We start from the raw sequence: 20,503 nt of genomic DNA, 5'->3' as shown, positions 1-20,503 counted from the left end.
ACAAAAGTGCATTTTGCATGATAGGTCCCCTTTAAGCAAAGTCTTCACAATTCATGATGCAGGTACAATCAATAATAGAGGAAACAAGGTCAATCTCCATGACACTTTAACCTACAAAGGATAGTTATATTAATTAGTTTGTTTTTATGTTTGAAAAAATGATACTTTCATATTGGCTTGTACTGTAGGCAAGGCAAGGCAAGGCAAGTTTATTTATATAGCACCTTTCAACACAAGGCAATTCAAAGTGCTTTACAAAAATGAAGACATTAAGAAAATGGCATTTTAAAAGCAAAGATAATAAAATAAACATTAAAAGAATAAAAAATACATGGGTAACAGTTACAGTGCAGTTTAAGATATTAATAGTTCAATTAAAAGCAGCGGCAAAAAGAAAAGTCTTCAGCCTGGATTTAAAAGTAGTAAGAGTTGCAGTGGACCCTTTTTGCATAACTAATGCAAAAACAGTTTTTTTCTGGTTATTCCTGCCTTTTATTGAGACTCAATGTACTTTACTAAAGATGCTTGATTTGTGTGGATGGACACAGCATCTGTAGAATCCACACAATTATAGTCTCAATGATGTCAATGAATGATGATCACATCAACAGAAATAAGCCTTGAGAGAATGGATGTGCACGTAACAGTTTGTGTGAAAGCTTACACCTTAATTAGAGCCTAATTTTATGACGAGGCGTTTCGCACCTAAGATCCCAACCAAAAACATCTAAAGAGAAAGCTACAGTGTACCTAAGAGCTCAAAGCACTGCAAATTAAGAAAACAGATGCAAATGGACACGACACAAGCAAATTAAGAAACATCTATCAACACTTGAAGCATTCAGAACAAGCGTTGCTGATACAGAAAAGTGCTGCGTAAAACAAACAAAAAACTGAAACTGTTTCCAGGAAAATTCCTTCGAAAATAACAGTAATGGTGTGCACATTAACACACTCATGCTCCTTTAAAGGTCACCCATTATGCAAAATCCACTTTTTCATGTCTGTTATAAATAACCATGTGTCCCCTCTGTGTAAAGAGATTCTGAAAGTTTCAGGAAAAAAGATTCACTCACTTTTTGTCCTGATCCATTTATATAAGAACCTGTCCGAAAATGAGCTGATCAGATTTTGACCACTTTATGATGTCATAACGTTTTCTGGCTTGTGTAACCATTAGCCAATAACAAACCAAGGTAACACCCGCCCACCTTATCACCTGAATCTCCTCCATTGTGTTCTTTTTAACCAAATATCTGGCAGAGGGGCGTGGGGAGTGGCTCCTTATTTTTATCTAAAGTAACAGACCCAAAATCAGCCCTTTTGAAACAGGGCTGAAACAGAGGGGATTATGGGATGCTACAATGCATGATCTGTTTGGTATTTCGAGCCAAACACTTCAGAGACATGTTTTGTATATATCTGAGAACTATAATATATTGATGAAAAACAGTATAATAGGGGACCTTTAATGGTGGAGCTGATTTTGAAAGGAACCCCATGCTTTCTGCCCCGTCTGTTTTATAAACCCTTCGTATTCTCCAGCATCTTCAGAGGGGACATTTGTATTTAACAACAATCACATATGTGAGAACACGACCTGCTCTCTCGTTATGGTAATGCATCACTCAGTAATCTGTGGACGTAGCATATGTAAATTAACTTTGTTCACTGTGACCAATTTGTGGTTGTTTTTTCATGTGTTTCCATTAACTTGTTTGAAACCAATTTGTTATAGATGAAATAATAAGAAAAAAGAGGACTCAATATGCTAAACAATATCCTATTCAAGCACTCGGGGAAACTACTCACAATTTCCAATTTATCCCAACTGATTTATTATGCATATTAAACTATACCATATTGATACAATGGTATATAACATTTCGTATTCAGCTATATATTGCTTTAATATATTATGTTTGAATGGTCTCATACTTTTCACCTTAAATGATATTAGGCCTACTATATTATTCTATATTTTGATGATACGTTATATTTCTGCATTATTGCATATACTTATCATTACTTAATCACATTACATATTACTCTGGTTTATGATGTTGGCAGACTTATGTTTAGTTGCTGCTATCACACCACGTTGTCCCCCTTGCCTTGTGATTTTATCTTAACTAGTTTTGTATAGGTTGTATTTCTTTTATTTTAATTTTAAATATCTCTAACTATTTATTGTGTGTTTTACTTCTGCTGCGATACAAAAAAAATGAAGGCAAATGTAATCTTACTAGAGGTGATAGTCATATAACCTGGCACTGATACATGTGGGCACCTCATCCCATACATTACTGTTTTAGCTATGTTTTGTTGCCATGGCAATATTTAGATTATTCAATTTATACATATGATAGAGCTGGGAGGATACAGAACCAGCACAAACATATAAGACTGGTTTTAGGCTATTTAACAGAGTGCGGTGTGCATGTAAACACATTCATTGACACTAAGGCCTTGGAACCATTGATACAAAGAAATGTGTCTTGAATCTGTACCTGTCCATTTGGACAATAAAAAGTGTTTCACGCTGCATGCATTCATATGATTTATGATAGGGTTGGTTATGAAATAAAACCAATGTTCCGTTTTTTATGTTATGTTCAGTGAGGCATGTACATTCATGGTTAGTTTTTTTTGTTGGTTGGGTAATTCAATAGGTATTCATAATGTAAAATGTGAATGTGAATCAGCCCTGTGGTTTAAAAACAAGAGAATTTGGTACATTTGACTTCACAATCGAAGGAAACCTTATAGCATAGCACTGTAAACACCAAACACAAGTAGCAAAAAGCTGGTGAAAAAAGTTGAATCACTTGTTGAAGAACTTGGAAACTGGTGTCTTTTCTTTGTATTTCCAAAACCAAAAACCCAACAACAAAAGTGTATGGTTACATTTCTTGAGTTTTAAATGCAAATGTTAGCAACTAGCTAACTACCCACAGCAGCAACCTTTTCAAGCAGCATTTCATTAGCTGAAAATAATATGTAGGATTACATGTTTAGCACAATATTATGTATTTAGCCATTAAGGGAATATTTAAGGTTATTTATTGTTTGAAATTGTAATAGAGAGGCGAAGTCCCGCCCATCTACTTCCGACCCATGGGACCTTATTTCGGAAAAATTATGTATTGAAGTCAATGGGGAGAGAAAGGTTATCTTTCGATCCCGTTTGAATTGTGCCACGAATTACATATATGATGTTTGTCAATCTTAATAAATAATTTCCATGTAAAAAAAGTCACAGTTTGTCGTAAAACTGTTGAAATATAAGACTATGAAAAATACGCAACTAGAAAGACTACAAATCCCAGAATCCCGGTCCCGCATGCTGGCTCTTATGAACCGACTAACTCCCCTTCTGTGTATGTACAGCTCTCAACATGCCCAGACTTGTAGTGATTTTCACCTCTTTTAATACTTTTTGCCTCATTCTGAAAGAAAGAAGTGAAATGCGCCAACGTGACGGCCGTCTTGGTGTGTGGTGCGAGATGGGAGATGTTGTTCATTGAGCGGTTTCACACAAAAAAAAGTGTTACTTCACATTTTTACGACACATTTTAATTTTTTTGACTTGCAAAATTATCTTTTAAATTGACAAACATCATATGTGTAATTCGTGGCACAATTCAAACGGGATCGAAAGATAATCTTTCTCTCCCCATTGACTTCAATACATACTTTTTCCGAAATAAGGTCCCATGGAGGTCCCCCGGAAAGGGAGGGACTTCGCCTCTCTATATGCATACAGTAGGGGCTAGTTTGAAAGCTAGCTACGACTGATCAAATCTGAAGAGACATTTGCAGTTTCAAACTGGCCATATTTTAAATGTGTCTCGTTTTATAAAAATGTGTCTGTGCAACTCTTTAAATGTTTCATGAAAAAGGGTAAGATGACCAATACTGTTGCCTTTACTGTATAGGCTAGTGCTACTTCTACTCATGTGCAGAAGCTATAGTATTGTAGGGCCTTGGCTACTTCTTACTCCACTGCAATTATTTTATAACTTTAGTGACTAGTTTATTTTACAATTCAGATTATCAATCAACAATACATTATGATATATTAGTTTTTAAAGGACTTTTATTATTAAGACTTTATTGTTCCCTTGCTGAAATTCATACCTTGTAAAGCCCAACATTTAAGAGCTGCAGGATTAAGTTGTGCCTGTTAATGTATCAATACATATAATTAAATTCTAAAGAGTAAATTCAGCCATTTAGCATAGAGAGCTCTTTTGGTCCTTTTTTTAGCTTTGTATAATTTAATGCATTTTCTGAGTATTTTTTCCACCACTGACTGTGTTTGTATTGTTTCTGTGTTCGGTTTGGATCCTGCATTCCAACAAATACATCGGATTAAATATTTAGTTTCTACATTGATTTGCGCTTTTGAAATTGATTCATATAGCGAGAAACATTTGCTCTGTTGACATCTAATTAAGTAATTATATAAATATAAGCAAGTCTGAAAGAACTATTGATACAGAAATAAAAAAAGAGCCTACCCAAAGCTGACCAATGAGCTTTGAAAGAATGAATGACCATTTTGGAAAGACAAGCATGCCACACATTTGCCTATGGTAAGGTTGAGAAAAACATTAAATAAAACATTAGATCAAATCAAAGGAATTCTTTACCGATGTGTTAGCTGGGTCTGTGTGTTCTTACAGTATGGGTGCATACTGTACATGATTAAAGCTTTTTTAAATTCACAGCAATGTAGAAGTTGTTTGTGATCATTTATTTATAGCAAACTAATCAAAGTGCACTTTTCAGGCAGCAGTCTCGACACACCAGCATCCCGATACCCCATGGTGTAGAGCCGGAGGGCATGGAGGAACATGATACATGCTGTTTGACATGAGTAGAGACTAAGATATGTATTAGGTATTTTACAAGGTGTGGAAGAAAATAAAGTCTGGCCTATTTGAAACGATTTGTTTTTCTATACCATCCAGGATGCCTGAAGTTCACAATGCTGACTGACAGTCAGGATAAGAGCGGGAAGGATTGTAGGGTGAGAAGTAAATTCACAATTTGAACTGTTAATGTGCATACATGTAGCATTAGTACTTTGCTAGAAAGGCTGCTTAAAATTGTTTTATGTTTTAGTTCAAGAACTAGGTAAATGACTACTAAATAAAGAAAAAATCCCAAAACTACTACTAAAATGTTAAAATAAGTGTGCAAGTTTATTTTTAATTAAGCAATTTTTGAGCTAAACATCCATAGATTTGATCAATATGATTGAGGAAAAAATACAGCTTAAGGCTTAATTTATTTGTTTCTAATTTAGAGAACAGAGCCTTGTGTTGTTTTGTCCAGAAGTTCAAAATTATCTTTGTTCCAGTTAAGATCAACTAATCAGTCATGTATGAAAGAAATTGCACTTTTGATGTAAGCTCTATGATGATAAATAAATATGTCCAACTGTGTCTACGTATATGCAGGTCAATTTCCAGGGTATAGTTCAGTTAGCACCTACGGGATTTGACCACGTGTGTTTAAAGATTGATGTCGTCCTTTTTGTGCACCACAATCATGGCTATGTATTGATTTTCTTTGAAAGATAACCAATTACTGTCGGCAGTGACAGTTTGACGCTAAGGGAATCATTATTCCTTTGACGAAGCAAAGGAACAGATGGAAAGCATCAGATCTCAACATGAAACAATTCTTTACCTCGGTCATTAAGATTGGTAACAATAATTCATACCTGTACTGCATTACTTTTCCCTTTCATCAATCACACATTACATTACATTACACTTGTTAGACACTTTTATTCAAAGCGACTTACATACATTCAGTGTGGGCAATCCCCACAGGAGCAATTTGGGGTGAAGTATCTTGCCCAGGGACACAACGACATGCTGACTGCAGTGGGACTCGAACTTGCTACCCCCTGATTCGAAGTTCAGCGCACGAAAAAATATGTCTTGCATTTGCTGAACCAGCTGTTTCTTGGTCATCACAAACAAAGTAAAACACCCTTATGACAGTTAACAAAAAAGCAAAAAAGTATTGCAATGGGAAATTTCCCTATTTTCTTCACTTTAGTTGGGCTTCATTGTTTGAAAAACTCATTGGTGGTCCAGAGGTCTATGCATTGTTTTTTCATGCAGGTGCTGGAGGTTCAACACCCAGGGGAGGGATATATTTTGCCTTCTGCTCTGCTGATGTTAAATCAGGCGAAATTATCCCCACCACTTCTTCTAACAAATTGACGGCCATGACGAGTACCATAGGGCCTTGCAGGGCCAGTCCTGAAGTCCCTTTTCCCCCTCTCCTTCATTTAAAAGACCAAACATCAGTAAGAAGTAATTGTTGCCAACCAGCGTTTCTCTCTGTTTTGTCTTCTTACCTCTGCACAGGCAGACATTCAGGAATCCCAAGGCAACATTACTCTCTAACCCAGCGCAAATGACGCCTACTCGTTGAATAATATCTGATCTGTGATGGAACAGAAGACAAAACTGAAAGGGTTTATGGACTTCTGTGGCCTCAGAGTTTAAACCTGCCACAGATTGCCTAGAATTACAAGATGAGGATGGCATTGGGGACACTATCCTTGAAGGGACAAGCACTGGCAGAGCCGGTGTTGAAATCAGGATGTCTTTGTTCTGTCAGCCCCATAGCAAAGACAGTTTCTTGAATTAGGTTAAAATGTTATTCTAATTTATTTTACGTTTTAGCGATATACTTGATGTTTATTTATTTTTTATGTTTTAGATTTTGTCATAAAAGTACACATTAACAGTTTTAGCTCATCCATTTACAGTTCAATAAGGAAAAGCTATAGGAGGCCAGTTGTGGATTGTTATGGAAAGGACTCCCCCTGGTGGATCGTCAACAGTCATGTATGAACTGCAACCACCCTTTTAAAACGATATACAGTTTATGGTAAAATCTTGAGTTCCACAGATTAAGCAAAAAGAGCACTTTATGGCAGAATACAAAAAAAGCTTTTAGAATTTTTTTGTGTACAAAAAAAGCTTTTAGCATTTTTTTGTGGCTAAAATTATCAAAAGATTAATGATATGATATTGTTTTTGTTGTGAACTGCAGCCATTTTTTAAAAACACGCCGCACATTATTTATACAATAATGAAAATTAAAGTCTTTCCAAAAATAAAAGTGTAATGACAAGAAGAGGAATCAATATCAATACCATTATAATATTTATTTGGATAACAATGATGCTCCAAGTTGATAAACTAGATAAAATAACACACTTTAAACGATGCTGTGTACTAATCTATAATTTGTATCAATTTGGAATCTGTGTATTTATCCCGGCACAAATGGTATTATGACACCTCCTTGACCATGTTAATTCAGAGCTTCTCACAAAGCTTTTTGTTTGTCACAAAGGTAAGTTGGTCAAAAAATGCTTTGATAATGCTGACACACAGTGCTTTTAAATTCCTTTAATCAGTACAAAGTCATTTAGGGCCTCCACGTGTCCTTGATAGACACAAATTCATTCATTTAGTTACATTTATAAAGTGTGGGGCTTGTGTAAATTGGGACAGATTTAATGAGTTTATATTTGTGTAATTAGTCCTATTTTAAGTCGTTATGTTAATGTTTAACAGAGATCTAAAAAAACAGATCTGTCTTTTTGTATATGCTGTAGTCGTGACTGATACACCAAGTCAATGGGGACATCTAGCGTCCATTACATGTGCTGCTGATAGGACGTAGTGTAATAGGACTTTTATTATTCTTTATTCTATGTCAAGATTGGTGCATTGTATCCTAACATAAAATTGTAATACTGTTTATTGTAAAATACAAATAATAAATAAACATGGAAATGAACGCTGTCACTTAGAAATCGTCTTATTGAGGAGAAATGATAACCGGACACAGCCCACTAGGCTCCGGTCACATGCTTCTCAAGCTGGATCACCTGACATCATCCAGCTTCTCCTTTTGATGCTGTGTCTCCTCCATCGACTCATAGTGATTCTTCAAACAGTATTATTTCGTTCGCTTAACTTTTCTGGCCTCAAATTGTATATTTGAGCCGAGGATATCTCTCTGATCCTGCAGGTTACAGCACAGGGTAGATGCTGCTAGAGTGCATGATGAACGGACACGCTATTCTGTATACGGGGGTCACTTTGGCCTTCTGGAGCACCATACTAATCGTCGGTAAGATTATATGTTTTCCTTCAAGAAATTGTCAGAATATTGGACTCAATGAATGAAATATTCTATTTCCTAATCATATGCAACAATACCAGCCATATCAGATGTCTTTATTCACGGCAAAGCCCGTTTTGATCGTGTTTGACAGCTGTAAAATGGGACCTGTCTAAATCATGGGACAAGAGTGTTTGCGGCTGTTTCCATTTTGTTTGCTAGCTTCTCTTGAGAGAGAAAATTGCTAATGTTGGGGAACAATAATATTCATACATGCTGGTAATAATACCCCGAAGACGGCAAAAAAGACCTTGTTGCTGAGTGTTTCGACATGTATTATAGCTATTATTTAACACAAGACACCGGATCGTGCATCCTAGTTAGCCGTTAGCATGTATTTAAAGCTAATGACAGGTAGCTCATAGCTAGCGTTAAGGTCTGCAGCAGAAATGTCACACGTTTACACATTGGAAAACATTGTTTACTATGTATGTTGACTCGATGGAGACTTTTGCTAGTGGGAGTTATAATGAAATCCAGGGTTGTTGTTCTTTTAATGGTTTATGTTGGTACATTTGGCTAAGCTAACGTTAGCTGTCTAGCTGTTCCTCTAACAGCTGACTGAACAGGAACTGCAGCAATTTTCACGTGAGAGTGAGCTATCACACTAAAGCAACAACTTCTATCCATTTCTTTAGCACATAAATGTGAGATTTACACGTTGTTCAGGAACACAACGTCTATTAAAGCAGTAACATACTGTAAATGTCTCTCCTTAAGGGCTGAACTCTACACTTAAAGCCAAACGTACTTATACATATGCATCTGAATGACCCTTTTAACACTTTCTCATCTAATTTAATACATTTATTTTTTTCCATAGGTACCTGCTATACCATATTTGACCTTGGATTCCGCTTTGATGTGGCATGGTAAGCAATATTGGATTCAAGCATTATATTATAATTATAAGAAATTTCTGAACAAGGATCAAATACACTTAGTCATTTTTTTAGTTGCATGAGCCTATCCTGAAAAGTAGAAACAGAAAGTGTTATGGTAACAAAACTTCCTGGACTTCTGCTCAATTGCTATAATACTATGATAGTTCCTCATAACAAATACCAGTTTATGTCTGTTTAACATAGCACATTACTGTTGCAATTCATTGTATCTTGTCTTTGTGAGGGTGGCACTTTCCTTCACGTGACGTAAAATGTAGTTGTTTTAATTATATGCAAGTATAAAAGTCTGATCAGAATGAATTGTCCTCAAACCAAGCATTAGCATTTTTCTGCTTTACAATTTTGCCTATAAAGTATTGTCTTCATCATCTGTACGTCTCTACTTCAGGTTCCTCACAGAGACTTCTCCTTTCATGTGGGCCAATCTGGGCATTGGCTTGGCCATCTCTCTGTCTGTGGTGGGAGCAGCCTGGTGAGTAGCTAACTCAACAAACTCTAAAGTTTAAATAGTTATTTCTTAAGTTAGCCAGAGGTGGTGGTGTTTTAAGGCCTAGAATGCTCTGGCCTATTATAACATAGTTTCCTCTTTCTTGAAACACTGAAGTATCATCATGTGGAAATGTGGAACTGGAAAATCTTAGATTTTGCAACATAGGAACACTTTTGAGCATCTTTCGGATGTAGATTGGAGCTTTTTTAGTCTCTCAGGTTGTTGTTGAGCTTGATAATTAGCTATAATGTCAGGTATAACAAAACACATTTGATGTTCCTTTTTACATTTTCTACAATTGACTTCAAGGGTGGTGTGATAAATAAAAAGGACTTTAAAGAACTACCACTGAAGCTTGACTGATCCATAGCCTCACACCACCTTACATCTTCTATTAAAAGTGGCTCTTGAACACACCATACAGAGTACAACTGAGGGCTGAGGTGCATGTACACTTAAATGTAAGATTCCTTTCCTCGAATAAACATCGCAGAGTAACAAAATAGCCATTGTTTTACAAATTAATGATTATAATATAATATATAATTTGTTTTACTCCAATGTGGTAGTGACATTGTTGGCTTTGCTTTGCTGCTTTCAAAACCTTATTCCTCTGCTTGTGGATGGAAATAAATCATGGGAGAAAAGTGTGGAGAAGCTGCCACTAAATGGGGGGAAATCATTGATTCACCAGCATGAGCAGCCAGTCAGAGAGCTCTCCAAAGGACTTCCTCTGATGCAGAACTGGCTGTACAGCTGCAGATAAGGGCACATTCAAGCCAATGTTGTGGGACCAGTAGAGCTAACATTTTCCTCAGTCTGACTTTTATACATAATTTTTATTTTTGGATCTGCCAATTGTTGTCATTTTCACACTGGTTTTCTGTCATGTTGTATGTGTGATTATTATCTGATTATTGTGTTTGTTTTCAAGGGGGATCTACATCACCGGCTCAAGCATCATTGGTGGTGGTGTCAAGGCTCCACGAATTAAAACCAAGAATTTGGTCAGGTAGGTTCATTCAAGAACAAAAAACACTCCTTCCAGCCTTCTTTCCTTTTTGATACCTAATGGATAAGCAGCGTAAAATGACCCAGTGCATTCTGAATCAAGAGCTTAAATATACAGTCTGATGTTTTTATATCTGTAACTTCTCAAATTAGAAGTGCAGCTTTGAACAAGTGTAGGGGAGCTACATAATTGCACTGTGCTAATAACACTTTAAGTAAAACCAACATCAGGAAAACACTGCATTCTTTTATTGGCCATCGCAAAACTGTGACTAGCATCGATAAGTGACTTTCAGGCTAGCCAGTAAATGATGTCATTTTATGGTTACTTGCGAGAACCATTTGCAATCTAAAAAAATGAATTATTTCTCACTCTTTGTTTATTTTTGTATTTCTCCCTCTAGCATCATCTTCTGTGAAGCTGTAGCAATCTATGGGATCATCATGGCAATTGTAATCAGCAACATGGCTGAGGTAAGCATTAAATGTTTTTCTTGTTCCTGATGAAGAACAATGTGAATGTATCTATTTTGCCTCTAGAGGGTATTTGAGACAGGAGCACTGTACATGAAACGGCACAGCCTGAATTAAATAATTATACATATGGGACATTAAGAAGTTTAATATAATTTCAACAACAGTGCGAGGATGTTTTCTCTATGGCTCTAAAAAGAAATCTCTTTCATCTTATAGAGCTTCAGCGGAACAACTCCTGAGACCATTGGGGCAAGGAACTACCAGGCTGGTAAGAAAACAGAACTAAAGCTACTGAAAGCAACACATAAATGAAAAATCCTCTCAAAAAATGTTGGGTTTTGGCAGAATCTTTAAAAATCCTATAGACCCCAAATGCATTTTCACTCATAAAATGTTAGGCTTAAAAATACGGTAGTACTACTTTTTTAATAAAAATTGCCCTTCAAGACATTTGAAGACATCAGAACAAGTTTCTTTTAAATTCAATTAAATCAACTATTTTTCCAAACCTGACAGGGATGTCATTGAGAGAAGTATATACAGTATGTTAATTATGAACAACTTATATTTTTTAATGAAAAATAAGAAACTATGCTATGAAATATTGCGGGATTTATTTATAGTTGTGTGTTTGTTGTATACACTTACATTTATATAGCCCCTTTCATAAACCCAAGGATGCCATAAATGTGTTTGAATGTTTGTGTGTAGACCACCGGAATAGCCAATGCTAATGCTAATGCTTATGGAGAACATTGTTAAGAAATTGAGGAAAGAGATGTACACACTCAGGAGTGTGTACGTCTCTTGTTGGTTTTTGTATTTTTGATTGACCTCTACTCATCTCATTGTACCTGTATAATGACAATAAATGATTATATTCTATTCTATTCTATCTATAAAGTACTTATTCTTTCTTTCTCACAAAGGTTTCTGACTCAATTGATTTGCGTCCCACCAGGTTACTCTATGTTCGGAGCTGGTCTGACTGTGGGCTTCTCCAACCTCTTCTGTGGCATCTGTGTCGGCATCGTGGGCAGCGGAGCAGCGCTGGCAGACGCCCAGAACGGCAGCCTCTTTGTGAAGATCCTCATTGTGGAAATCTTTGGCAGTGCAATTGGCCTGTTTGGTGTCATTGTAGCCATTCTGCAGGTGAATGAGTCAGGCGGCTGCTTCTTTTACTACGCCTTCATTATCGGTCTTCTTCTCCTTAGCAGAGGAAGCTATCCACGGCTTTTGTTTGCAGCTATAGGCTTTTGTTATTGTCCATTGCTGCAAAGTCTAACTGGATCTATATTATGTGGATGTTTCTTTATTTATATTTGTAACAACTGTTTTCTTTTTTCTCCCTCAGACATCGAAAGTAAAGATGGGTGACTAGAGGATGCACTCCCACGCTGAGAAGATAAAATGACACTGCTGGAAAATAAGATGGATTATTGTGTAAATACATCGTAAATTATTTAAATGTCTCTATTTGCCTGGTATTGTTTTTAACCATCATTTATGCAAGAGTGGTACGTCCACAACCGACTGTCTCGTCTTGAGAGAAACATCAATGTTGAATAGGAAAAGTGAAGGAGAAAATCACGAGATGCCAGTGTACCTTTTTCTGTGCATTGCTTGATGTAAATGAGTCCCTGTATCCCTCCTTCAGTTCAGCTTGATGAGTAGTATAAGCAGAATGTACATGGATTGTAGGATTTTACATCCACTAACATCAGCCTGTCTGTAGACCTGACCGCTGTAAATACAACTTGCAGCCTTATTATATTGAAGTTGGGGCATTTTCATGACATCCTTTATCTCGGACCACTCTTTGATGAATAATGAGTTAAAAATGACACCAGCGTATTTGAAAATATTTGTGTGTGTGTGTGCGTGTGTGTATGCTGGACATGTGATCTTTCATTTTTTCCTGTGAAGCATGAGGGTGTTTACCATTGTGTGTATTACTGTAGCCTGGTTTGTCCTTTTTTTCTGTTTTTCTAACTGTTCTTTGGTAATAATAAGCAAGTGGTCCTTAATCTACACAGTGGCCCAAATACAGTATTTGTCAGGTCTCTCGCTGTAGAAGTGACAGAGAATCGGAAGTTTTGAATTGGAGTAGTGATCTGAAATCATTAGTATGGTCACTGAAGAATGCTCTGAGAGGCTTAATATAGTAAGATCACAGCCAAGCCGCAGCCCTGCTCTAAATATGTCATCCTGTCAGTCAGTTCCCCAAAATGTTATGGAGCTTAGATGTCTTCATTTGGATCCATGAGTCTCCTGGACATATCTGCGTGCTATAACTTCCTTGTTCCCCAGAGTGTGGTAGTTTTTAATAAGGTTCCTTTTTCTGTCATTTTTAAAAGGATGAATTAGACATAAACTTTACTTAGGGGAAGGCGAAGTTAACAAAACAAAAATTGCCATCTGAGTCTCATGTCCCAATTCAACTTCTATTATCTTAGCCAGGAAAGAGGAATTCATTTTTAGAGAGGACCACCAGTTTGCTCGAGGTCTTCAGAGGACATGTTTTGTACAGAAAGTTTCTCTGACTTTGATTTTCTGTAATCTCAGGAGGTCTGGCACCCAAATCTATGGAGGCATAACAAACTTTACATCTACAGATTTGTAGGTATACTTATTTCACACAGAAATTGCATTCTACAAACCTTCACACTTGTTTATTTGTATTGAAAGGTCTTGTTTTGTCTTTTCTTAACATGTCTTTTCTAGTCCGTGTTCCCTAATCATACATTCCTTATTAAAGTAGCTTAATGTGTGCAAAGCTGAGTCTTGCTTGGGAGTACAATGCAATTTGAATTACCAAATAAGACCCATGCTGCATCACAACCAAGCCATCAATACATCTCTCACCGAAGTTCTCATGTACATCACGCAAGCTGTGCAGTGTTAAGCTGTTTCCCATTGACTTGTAAAAATGTGTTCTCGTTAGGTAACACTTTATTTTCTTGATGCATCATTCCATTCAGATTGATGACAGACCGTGGATTATTGGAAATTGTCTCAAATCTTTCCTGTAATTATCCCCCTCTGAATCTTAACGTTGGGAAACTGGATTGTCCTTAACATATCTTGGCCTGCCCTCCCAAAGGTGTCAAAGCAGAAGGATTGTCTTTGCCCTGATGATGAATTTGAGATGTTAGTATAGCATTCCTTTGGTGAACCAGGCCCTGTACCAACCCCCAGGCTTTCAGTGAGTGTAGTTGGTACCGTGTGTGCATTATGTTGATGTGATGGTGAGCAGAAAATAAAGTCATTGTTTTTGACATTGTGTATGATAACAAAAGAACAGATCTTCCTTCTGACTTCATAAATGTCACTGAGAAAATAAAATTGTCCAATCAAGATGTTTTGTTTCTGATTTGTTTTTGTCTTCTGATTGTAATCAGTCCTATAGCTACTGAATAACCAAGTGTCCACTAATCATAAACAGTGCTGTGTACTGTACTCCTTTAAAATGTGAGCTGTAATGTTTGCATGCCTCCACTAGATGGAGCAGAGTACCACAACATCTGTCCTGATTAATCTGCTGCTGTGCACTGAAACTCATCTTAGAAAACAATTTAGCTCACATCCCCTGTTATTATTCAACATAATGTTAATTTGTTGATTTGCTTTTAACCTCGATTAAACTGTGAAATTGAATCAAGCAGCCTAGCATCAGTGTATCATTACTCATTCTCAAAATGATTGTTATGCCTCTCTTATAACAGCAATAAAGTGCCTATTTGTGAATATGTTTTGAGATGCCAGTTGTTTCAGAACCACTTCAGGGGTGACTAATGGCGGGTCTAAGTGAAGGCAGATCAGAAATGAACTTGATTAACTAAATGGGAAGCAAATCCAAATGTCATAGAAATCCTTTAAATTATGGTTTTACACAAAAGACAAACAAAACAATACAATACATGTACGGTTGAATTATTTTTATTTTGCATTATGACTTACTCTATAACATCTGGATAATATCCTTTAAAATACGGATACAATTCCATTGTAGGCTAAACAAAATCCTTAAATTGCATATTTAAAAATGTTAGCTATCTAACATCCGGTTTGAAATGCAATAAAAAAATAGGCCTATGTATTTTTAAAGAAATTATATATATGTTCTTATTATTTATTTCGTGTGGATTTCAGAGTAAAAATAGGTTGTCAAAAAATGACCAAGTTCCTTTCCATCAGACGAGCAGAAAGAAAAGCGAACGCATCCGGGCTTCCGTAGAAAGCAGGAGCGAGGGACCTGCTCACTGCCTCAGACTGAGAGCATCCTTTTTCTTTGCTTTCTTACCATCCTCACCAAAACACAGCGAGATGACGGGAAATCATGAGCATAGCATATCTCCACTCCCCGGTTTGCGGTAGAAATATCGTTACGGGTTAGCCGTTTATGGCTAGCGTAATGCTACACAACATGAGGCTGTCTTTTCTGATGAAGAACAGACATTATAGCCTGTCTGTGGAAACAAGAAGAATATAGTTCTCACTAGCATAGCGAGCTGGGCTGAGCCTCGAGCTTTCAGTGTTTTCTTTTTCTTTTTTACAAACACGCCTGACAACAAAATGCTCATTGACAGTTTAATTTTAATTTTTTCTCTTCGGCTGATGTGAATGAAATCAGTGGGCTCCAGTAAAGAAGATGCACAGATAAAAGTGTCCTCTTGACAACATTAAGGTAGGTACTTTATGTGCTTTCTGGGATGCATTGTTTCACTCGGCATCGCATCCACGCTTTTCCTTTGTTTCCTTTTAGCCTGCATGTATTTATCCTGCAATCTTATGTTTTTATTCAAGCTTTGAATATTATGGGAATATTCTCGCATGCACTGTCCACTATCTCCTTTTGTTATCATTCACAGTTGATGAACTAGCAGCATCTTTCCACCCGCCATGCTAAGCTCCGCTGCTCCCTGCACTACTCCTCTACTGTAAATGAGCCAGCGTACAGATGCTGGGGGGGGAATATTCAGCCATGCAATATCGGTTTAATTCAGAGATTTAAAATCCAATTTCCATTTTTCTCACCACATCTGTTTGAAATTGCTTGCACAGTTTCTCACCAAATTAAAAGAAAATATTCAAAGTCTATGGACTACACGCATCCCTTGTCTTATTGTCTGGTCACAACACACTATGAGCAAAGTGTGCACAGCCAGCCTTACACTGGGGAAATGAGGGAGAAGTAAAAGACGAGGAGGAGGAGGGGTCTTCTTCATCATGAAGCTTAACCCAACCAGGCGTTTACACAGAAGCTCTGTACCTAAACCATAATCCAATCTGACATCGCTCTCATTTATGACACATCATCTCTTTAGGGCCATACAGGGCTATAGGAGCAAGTGGACTGGAGCTACCCCTCTTTGTGATGTAACTTAGTTCTCCAGGGCAGACTGGCCTCTGGTGTTTCATACAGTTTGCCTTTTGATGCTGTATTGTACACAATGTTTCATCATGTTACATTAAGGCCATGTTTTATATTTGGACAGAACTTTTTTTACCCTTCATTTGAATTCAGTGGGACAACAATTCCTACTCGTATTTATGGTTGTTGTTATATACAGCATTAGGGTTGTGAATCTGCCAACTAATAATTTAAATTCAATTAATGACTAAACTATTCATATTTTGGGCATTTCATTAATCCTGAAGGAAAGTTTCCCACTTGAACTAACAATCTCAATTCAAGGACCAACTTCTGGTTTCTCTTGAGCGGGCGCTGTTTTTTCTCAATTTCCAAGTTTCACCTGGTCTAAGTAAACATCTTCAGTATTGCAGATATCTCAGTGCAGTTAAGCTCATTCATGTGTGGGGATATTGCGGAAATATGTTTTGGCCATCTGCTGTGAAAACCTGTGGCTTGACTTGAGGCTTATCAGAGAGCAGAGGCAGGTTTGTTTGTTTTTTGTTTATTATTTTGTGTTTATGATTTTTTTTTCTTCTGTTGAATGAAATGAAATTGAAATTGCAATATCATTGGCGATATTTGAGGGATTCATCCTTTTAACATGATTATTTTCATTTGAATGGAAAACCATTAAATGATTATAGTGTGATTTTTGGGGCGGCACAGACTCCCCCTTTAATAAACATTGTGCTTCCTGCTTTTCTGCAATGCATAAGGAAATATTGTTAGGAATTGGATAAGACTTCGACATTGCTCAGCCCCTGTTTAATATATTTTATATGACCTATTTTACTCTTATTAAGGGTGGTACTGTATATTATCAACCTTTGTCAGTTAGTTCACTTAGCTATATCAGGCAGTACTCAGTGTAAATATTTAGTAGCATCTAATCGCTACTAGTATTAGCTTGTGGGGAGATCCTGTCTTTACTTGGAGATCAGGGGAACGCAGGGAAGGTGACTGCGGGATTATTTAGTTTACAATTGGAACAAATAACCTTGGACAGCATTTACTAATTGTTTAGTTTTTTTCAGCCAAAAACGCAGCCTGTGGCGTGTGTGACTGGAGTGTGTTGGGATCAGCTCTGTGTGAATACTATGATTAGCGCTGTAGATCAACTTGTTTCACCTTGGATTCCTCAGGTTCATATATTTTCACCTAGCTAGTCCTAATAGGAAGATATTTGTTGTCATGGGAACTAACCAGGTCAGCCCTGAGTAACTGAAGGTGTGTGTTTTGTTTTCAACTTTTTGTCAGTTTTTGTTTTCTTTAGACTCATGACCACCACCATATACTACTCTTTTGTATTCTGCTTAATAAGATGACTGTTTTCATTGTTGTTATTTTGTAGAGAAATTCCTTGCATAGCTCCATTCAGCTTCAACCTAAAACAGGACTATTCCACCGAGCCCTCCCTGTGCCTCAGGAAGGCTTAAGGTGCCGATCATTAACAACAATGCCGCTGGTTTTGAATCTAGCCACACACCATTTCACCTCTCTTTCTGCCTCGTTTTCTATTATGTCTCCCCTATCACAAATAATAAATTGCACAAAATGCGCACCATCCCCATAGGTGGGCTGTTCTGTTTTAAAATGCACTGCCATTTTGGAAAATGGTTGACAAGCTGTGATGGCAAGCCTCCAGGAAGTTACTACTCCTGGCCGAGTTATAATCCCTCATGGCAACTCCTGTAAATCTACAATTTGATGTATTTATGCTTTGGTTTTTTGTTATTATCGAAACAAATAAAATACAACCAGTTTATTAGTGAGTTTAAGAGGTTCCGGACGACTGATTTTGTTGCTTTCTGAACATTTTATTTTTATTTAACCTTTATTTAACCAGATAAAAAGCATTGAGATAAAATCTCAAAGCCAGGCTAGCTCTTTCCTCCTTGTACTATCTGTGTGCCAAGCTGAGCTAACCAGCCGCTGGCTCTAGCTTCATATTTAATGGACTGACATGAGAGATGTATTGATCTTCTCATTTACTTCTCTAAGAAAGCCAATATGTCAAACTATTCCTTCAAGGCATTGGAGTTGTCCTAAAGTAGACAAAGGCAATTTCTTTCCAGGCAAAGGAACAATTAGTAAAGCCTAATCAACGTCCTGTGATCACTTGTTGGGTACATATCAAATGTTAATAGAGTGCTAGTAGCTCAATAGTGAGAAAGTAAATTATTCTTCAGGCCAGTTCAATTCCTTATATTTTAAATGAGAAAGCAAAGGAGCTATTCTCCTTCGTCTCACCATTTCAGGTTTATCTTCACATGACCCTTCATTTCTATTTCACAGATATATACTTATCTTTCTGGCTTATAAAGAATACCTACTCCTTTCCAAAAGCCCAGCTATTAACTAAATAGAGTTACAAAAACATAAGGTTCAAGGTTCTTTATTTGTCATACATTTATATTTATCTATAACATCCAAGGACTCCGGTAGATTAAACCGAGAGCCATTGAAAGCGTAATTGGACAGTAGCGGCCTTAAGCCTAATGTCCCACTGATGTTTTAAGCTAAAAAAAAAGATCCTCATTTAAATAAACTGTCTTTAAAACTCCTAACCAAATCCTCATCTCGCTCCCTCTACCCACAATCCTTCTCCCAGTGAAGCCTTCCTTCCGCTGAAGCACATCATTTATTTCTTTGCTCCGTTGCCAAATGAGCAGCTGGATCAGAGAGCGAGAGAGGGAGCGAGACATTGAGGAAGAAGAGAGAGAGTTGATGATGTTTGCACTGTAGTCTATGGAGTGTGGCTGCAGACAGGACTTTGTATTTGCTTAACGTAGCACTGAAGGAGAATTCCTCGAAAGACATTAAAGGGGCCCTATTATGCTTTTAGGGGTTTCCCTTTCTTGTAGTGTGTTATAGGTTTTCATGCATGTTAATGGTCTGCAAAGGCTAAAATCCCAAAGTTCCCTCCAGAGGGAGTTTCTCTTCCACACACTCCCCCCCCCCCCGTGCCTGAAACGCCTCCGTTGGACATTGCTATGTAATACTCACGCTTGTATTGGCTAGCTCTCCAACACATTGTGCGTGATAGGCTAAGGGGCGGGACATCTCTAAGCAGTTGAACAATCATAAAAACACTGGCCACACAGGCAGTATGAGAAAAATAAAGACCTTTTCGAACAATAAAGCAAGTAATCATGTCACAGGAACAAAATACAAATTTCAACCTGAAAATGAGTAAAATAGGGCCCCTTTAAGCATAACGTGATAATACTTTTCTAGCATCAGGAGTGCCATCGAGCACCTCTCCACTCTGTAATTGATTTCATCTGTCTCTCCTCAATTTTGTTCCAAAAACAAACTCGCCAGGGAGTGGAAGCTTTAAAACAAAGCAGGGCTTACTTGTTCTTCGATAAAAGAAAGCAGAAACAAGGACAAAGAGGAAATGTTATATCAAGACCTTTAAACAGTCCAGCCTTCTTCAGATCACAGACAGCTGAGAGCCAATTTAATATCCGCATGGGCAGAGCTGAGCAGAGCAGGGTTGAGCTCGGAGAACACTCGAGTTTTGTTCTGATTAGCTCGGCTTTTTCCTCTCCTCAGTTCTGCCTCCCTCCACTCAGGTCTTTTCATCTTCCCTCTTTCCTTTTTTCTGCTTTGTTCTGTTTTTAGCTTGATGTCTTTGTTGCGTCAGTAAAATACGTGCGGGTACTTTATGGCCACAGGCTTCATTCATGAATAGCAACTTTTAAATCAAACTAGTCCAGCGGATTATACCCAAATACCTGCAAAACATATGCCATCACATCAGCCTCAGTTGCTATTTTAAGATAGATAAAAAGGTAAAATGTATAGTTGCTTAACATCAGCATGTTAGTGTATTCATCATTCATGAAACATCATGTATTTTCCTGAAAGGGGTGCACATGTTTGCTTAAAATCAGGACAATGACTCCTGGCCTACAGACTTTAAAGTGAAATAATGTCATGCTTATGGAATACGTCTATAGGGGAGTGAAT

At 37.3% G+C, this 20,503-nt stretch overlaps 2 protein-coding genes across 3 annotated transcripts in view; both read left to right on the top strand.

Annotated features, from left to right (window-relative positions):
* The first annotated feature begins 7,912 nt into the window (after nucleotides 1-7,912).
* atp6v0b (ATPase H+ transporting V0 subunit b) lies at nucleotides 7,913-14,471 on the top strand. 2 transcript variants are annotated; one of them, XR_004556517.1, is made up of 9 exons: nucleotides 7,913-8,178; nucleotides 9,053-9,101; nucleotides 9,523-9,606; nucleotides 10,559-10,636; nucleotides 11,040-11,109; nucleotides 11,329-11,380; nucleotides 12,074-12,264; nucleotides 12,467-12,555; nucleotides 13,678-14,471. XR_004556517.1 is itself a non-coding variant. In XM_034137211.1 (8 exons), the coding sequence occupies exons 1-8, from the start codon at nucleotides 8,094-8,096 to the stop codon at nucleotides 12,491-12,493; spliced, it is 636 nt and encodes a 211-aa protein (XP_033993102.1). In that variant the 5' UTR covers nucleotides 7,913-8,093; the 3' UTR covers nucleotides 12,494-14,469. The 2 variants fall into 2 exon arrangements, 1 of the variants encoding a protein (XP_033993102.1); XM_034137211.1 differs by having other exon boundaries at nucleotides 12,467-14,469.
* Nucleotides 14,472-15,364: 893 nt separating this feature from the next.
* The window catches only part of b4galt2 (UDP-Gal:betaGlcNAc beta 1,4- galactosyltransferase, polypeptide 2), a 142,654-nt gene continuing 137,515 nt past the window's right edge, over nucleotides 15,365-20,503 (top strand). Inside the window, exon 1 of the mRNA XM_034137204.1 lies at nucleotides 15,365-15,799. The gene's annotated coding sequence lies outside the window, so the exon portion shown is untranslated. The remainder of the gene's footprint in view (nucleotides 15,800-20,503) is intronic.

This window comes from Trematomus bernacchii, unplaced genomic scaffold (genome assembly GCF_902827165.1).
Source record: "Trematomus bernacchii unplaced genomic scaffold, fTreBer1.1, whole genome shotgun sequence".
Lineage (NCBI taxonomy): Eukaryota > Metazoa > Chordata > Actinopteri > Perciformes > Nototheniidae > Trematomus > Trematomus bernacchii.
Note: the sequence above shows the minus strand (reverse complement) of the source record. Positions and strands in the feature narration are given on the sequence as shown.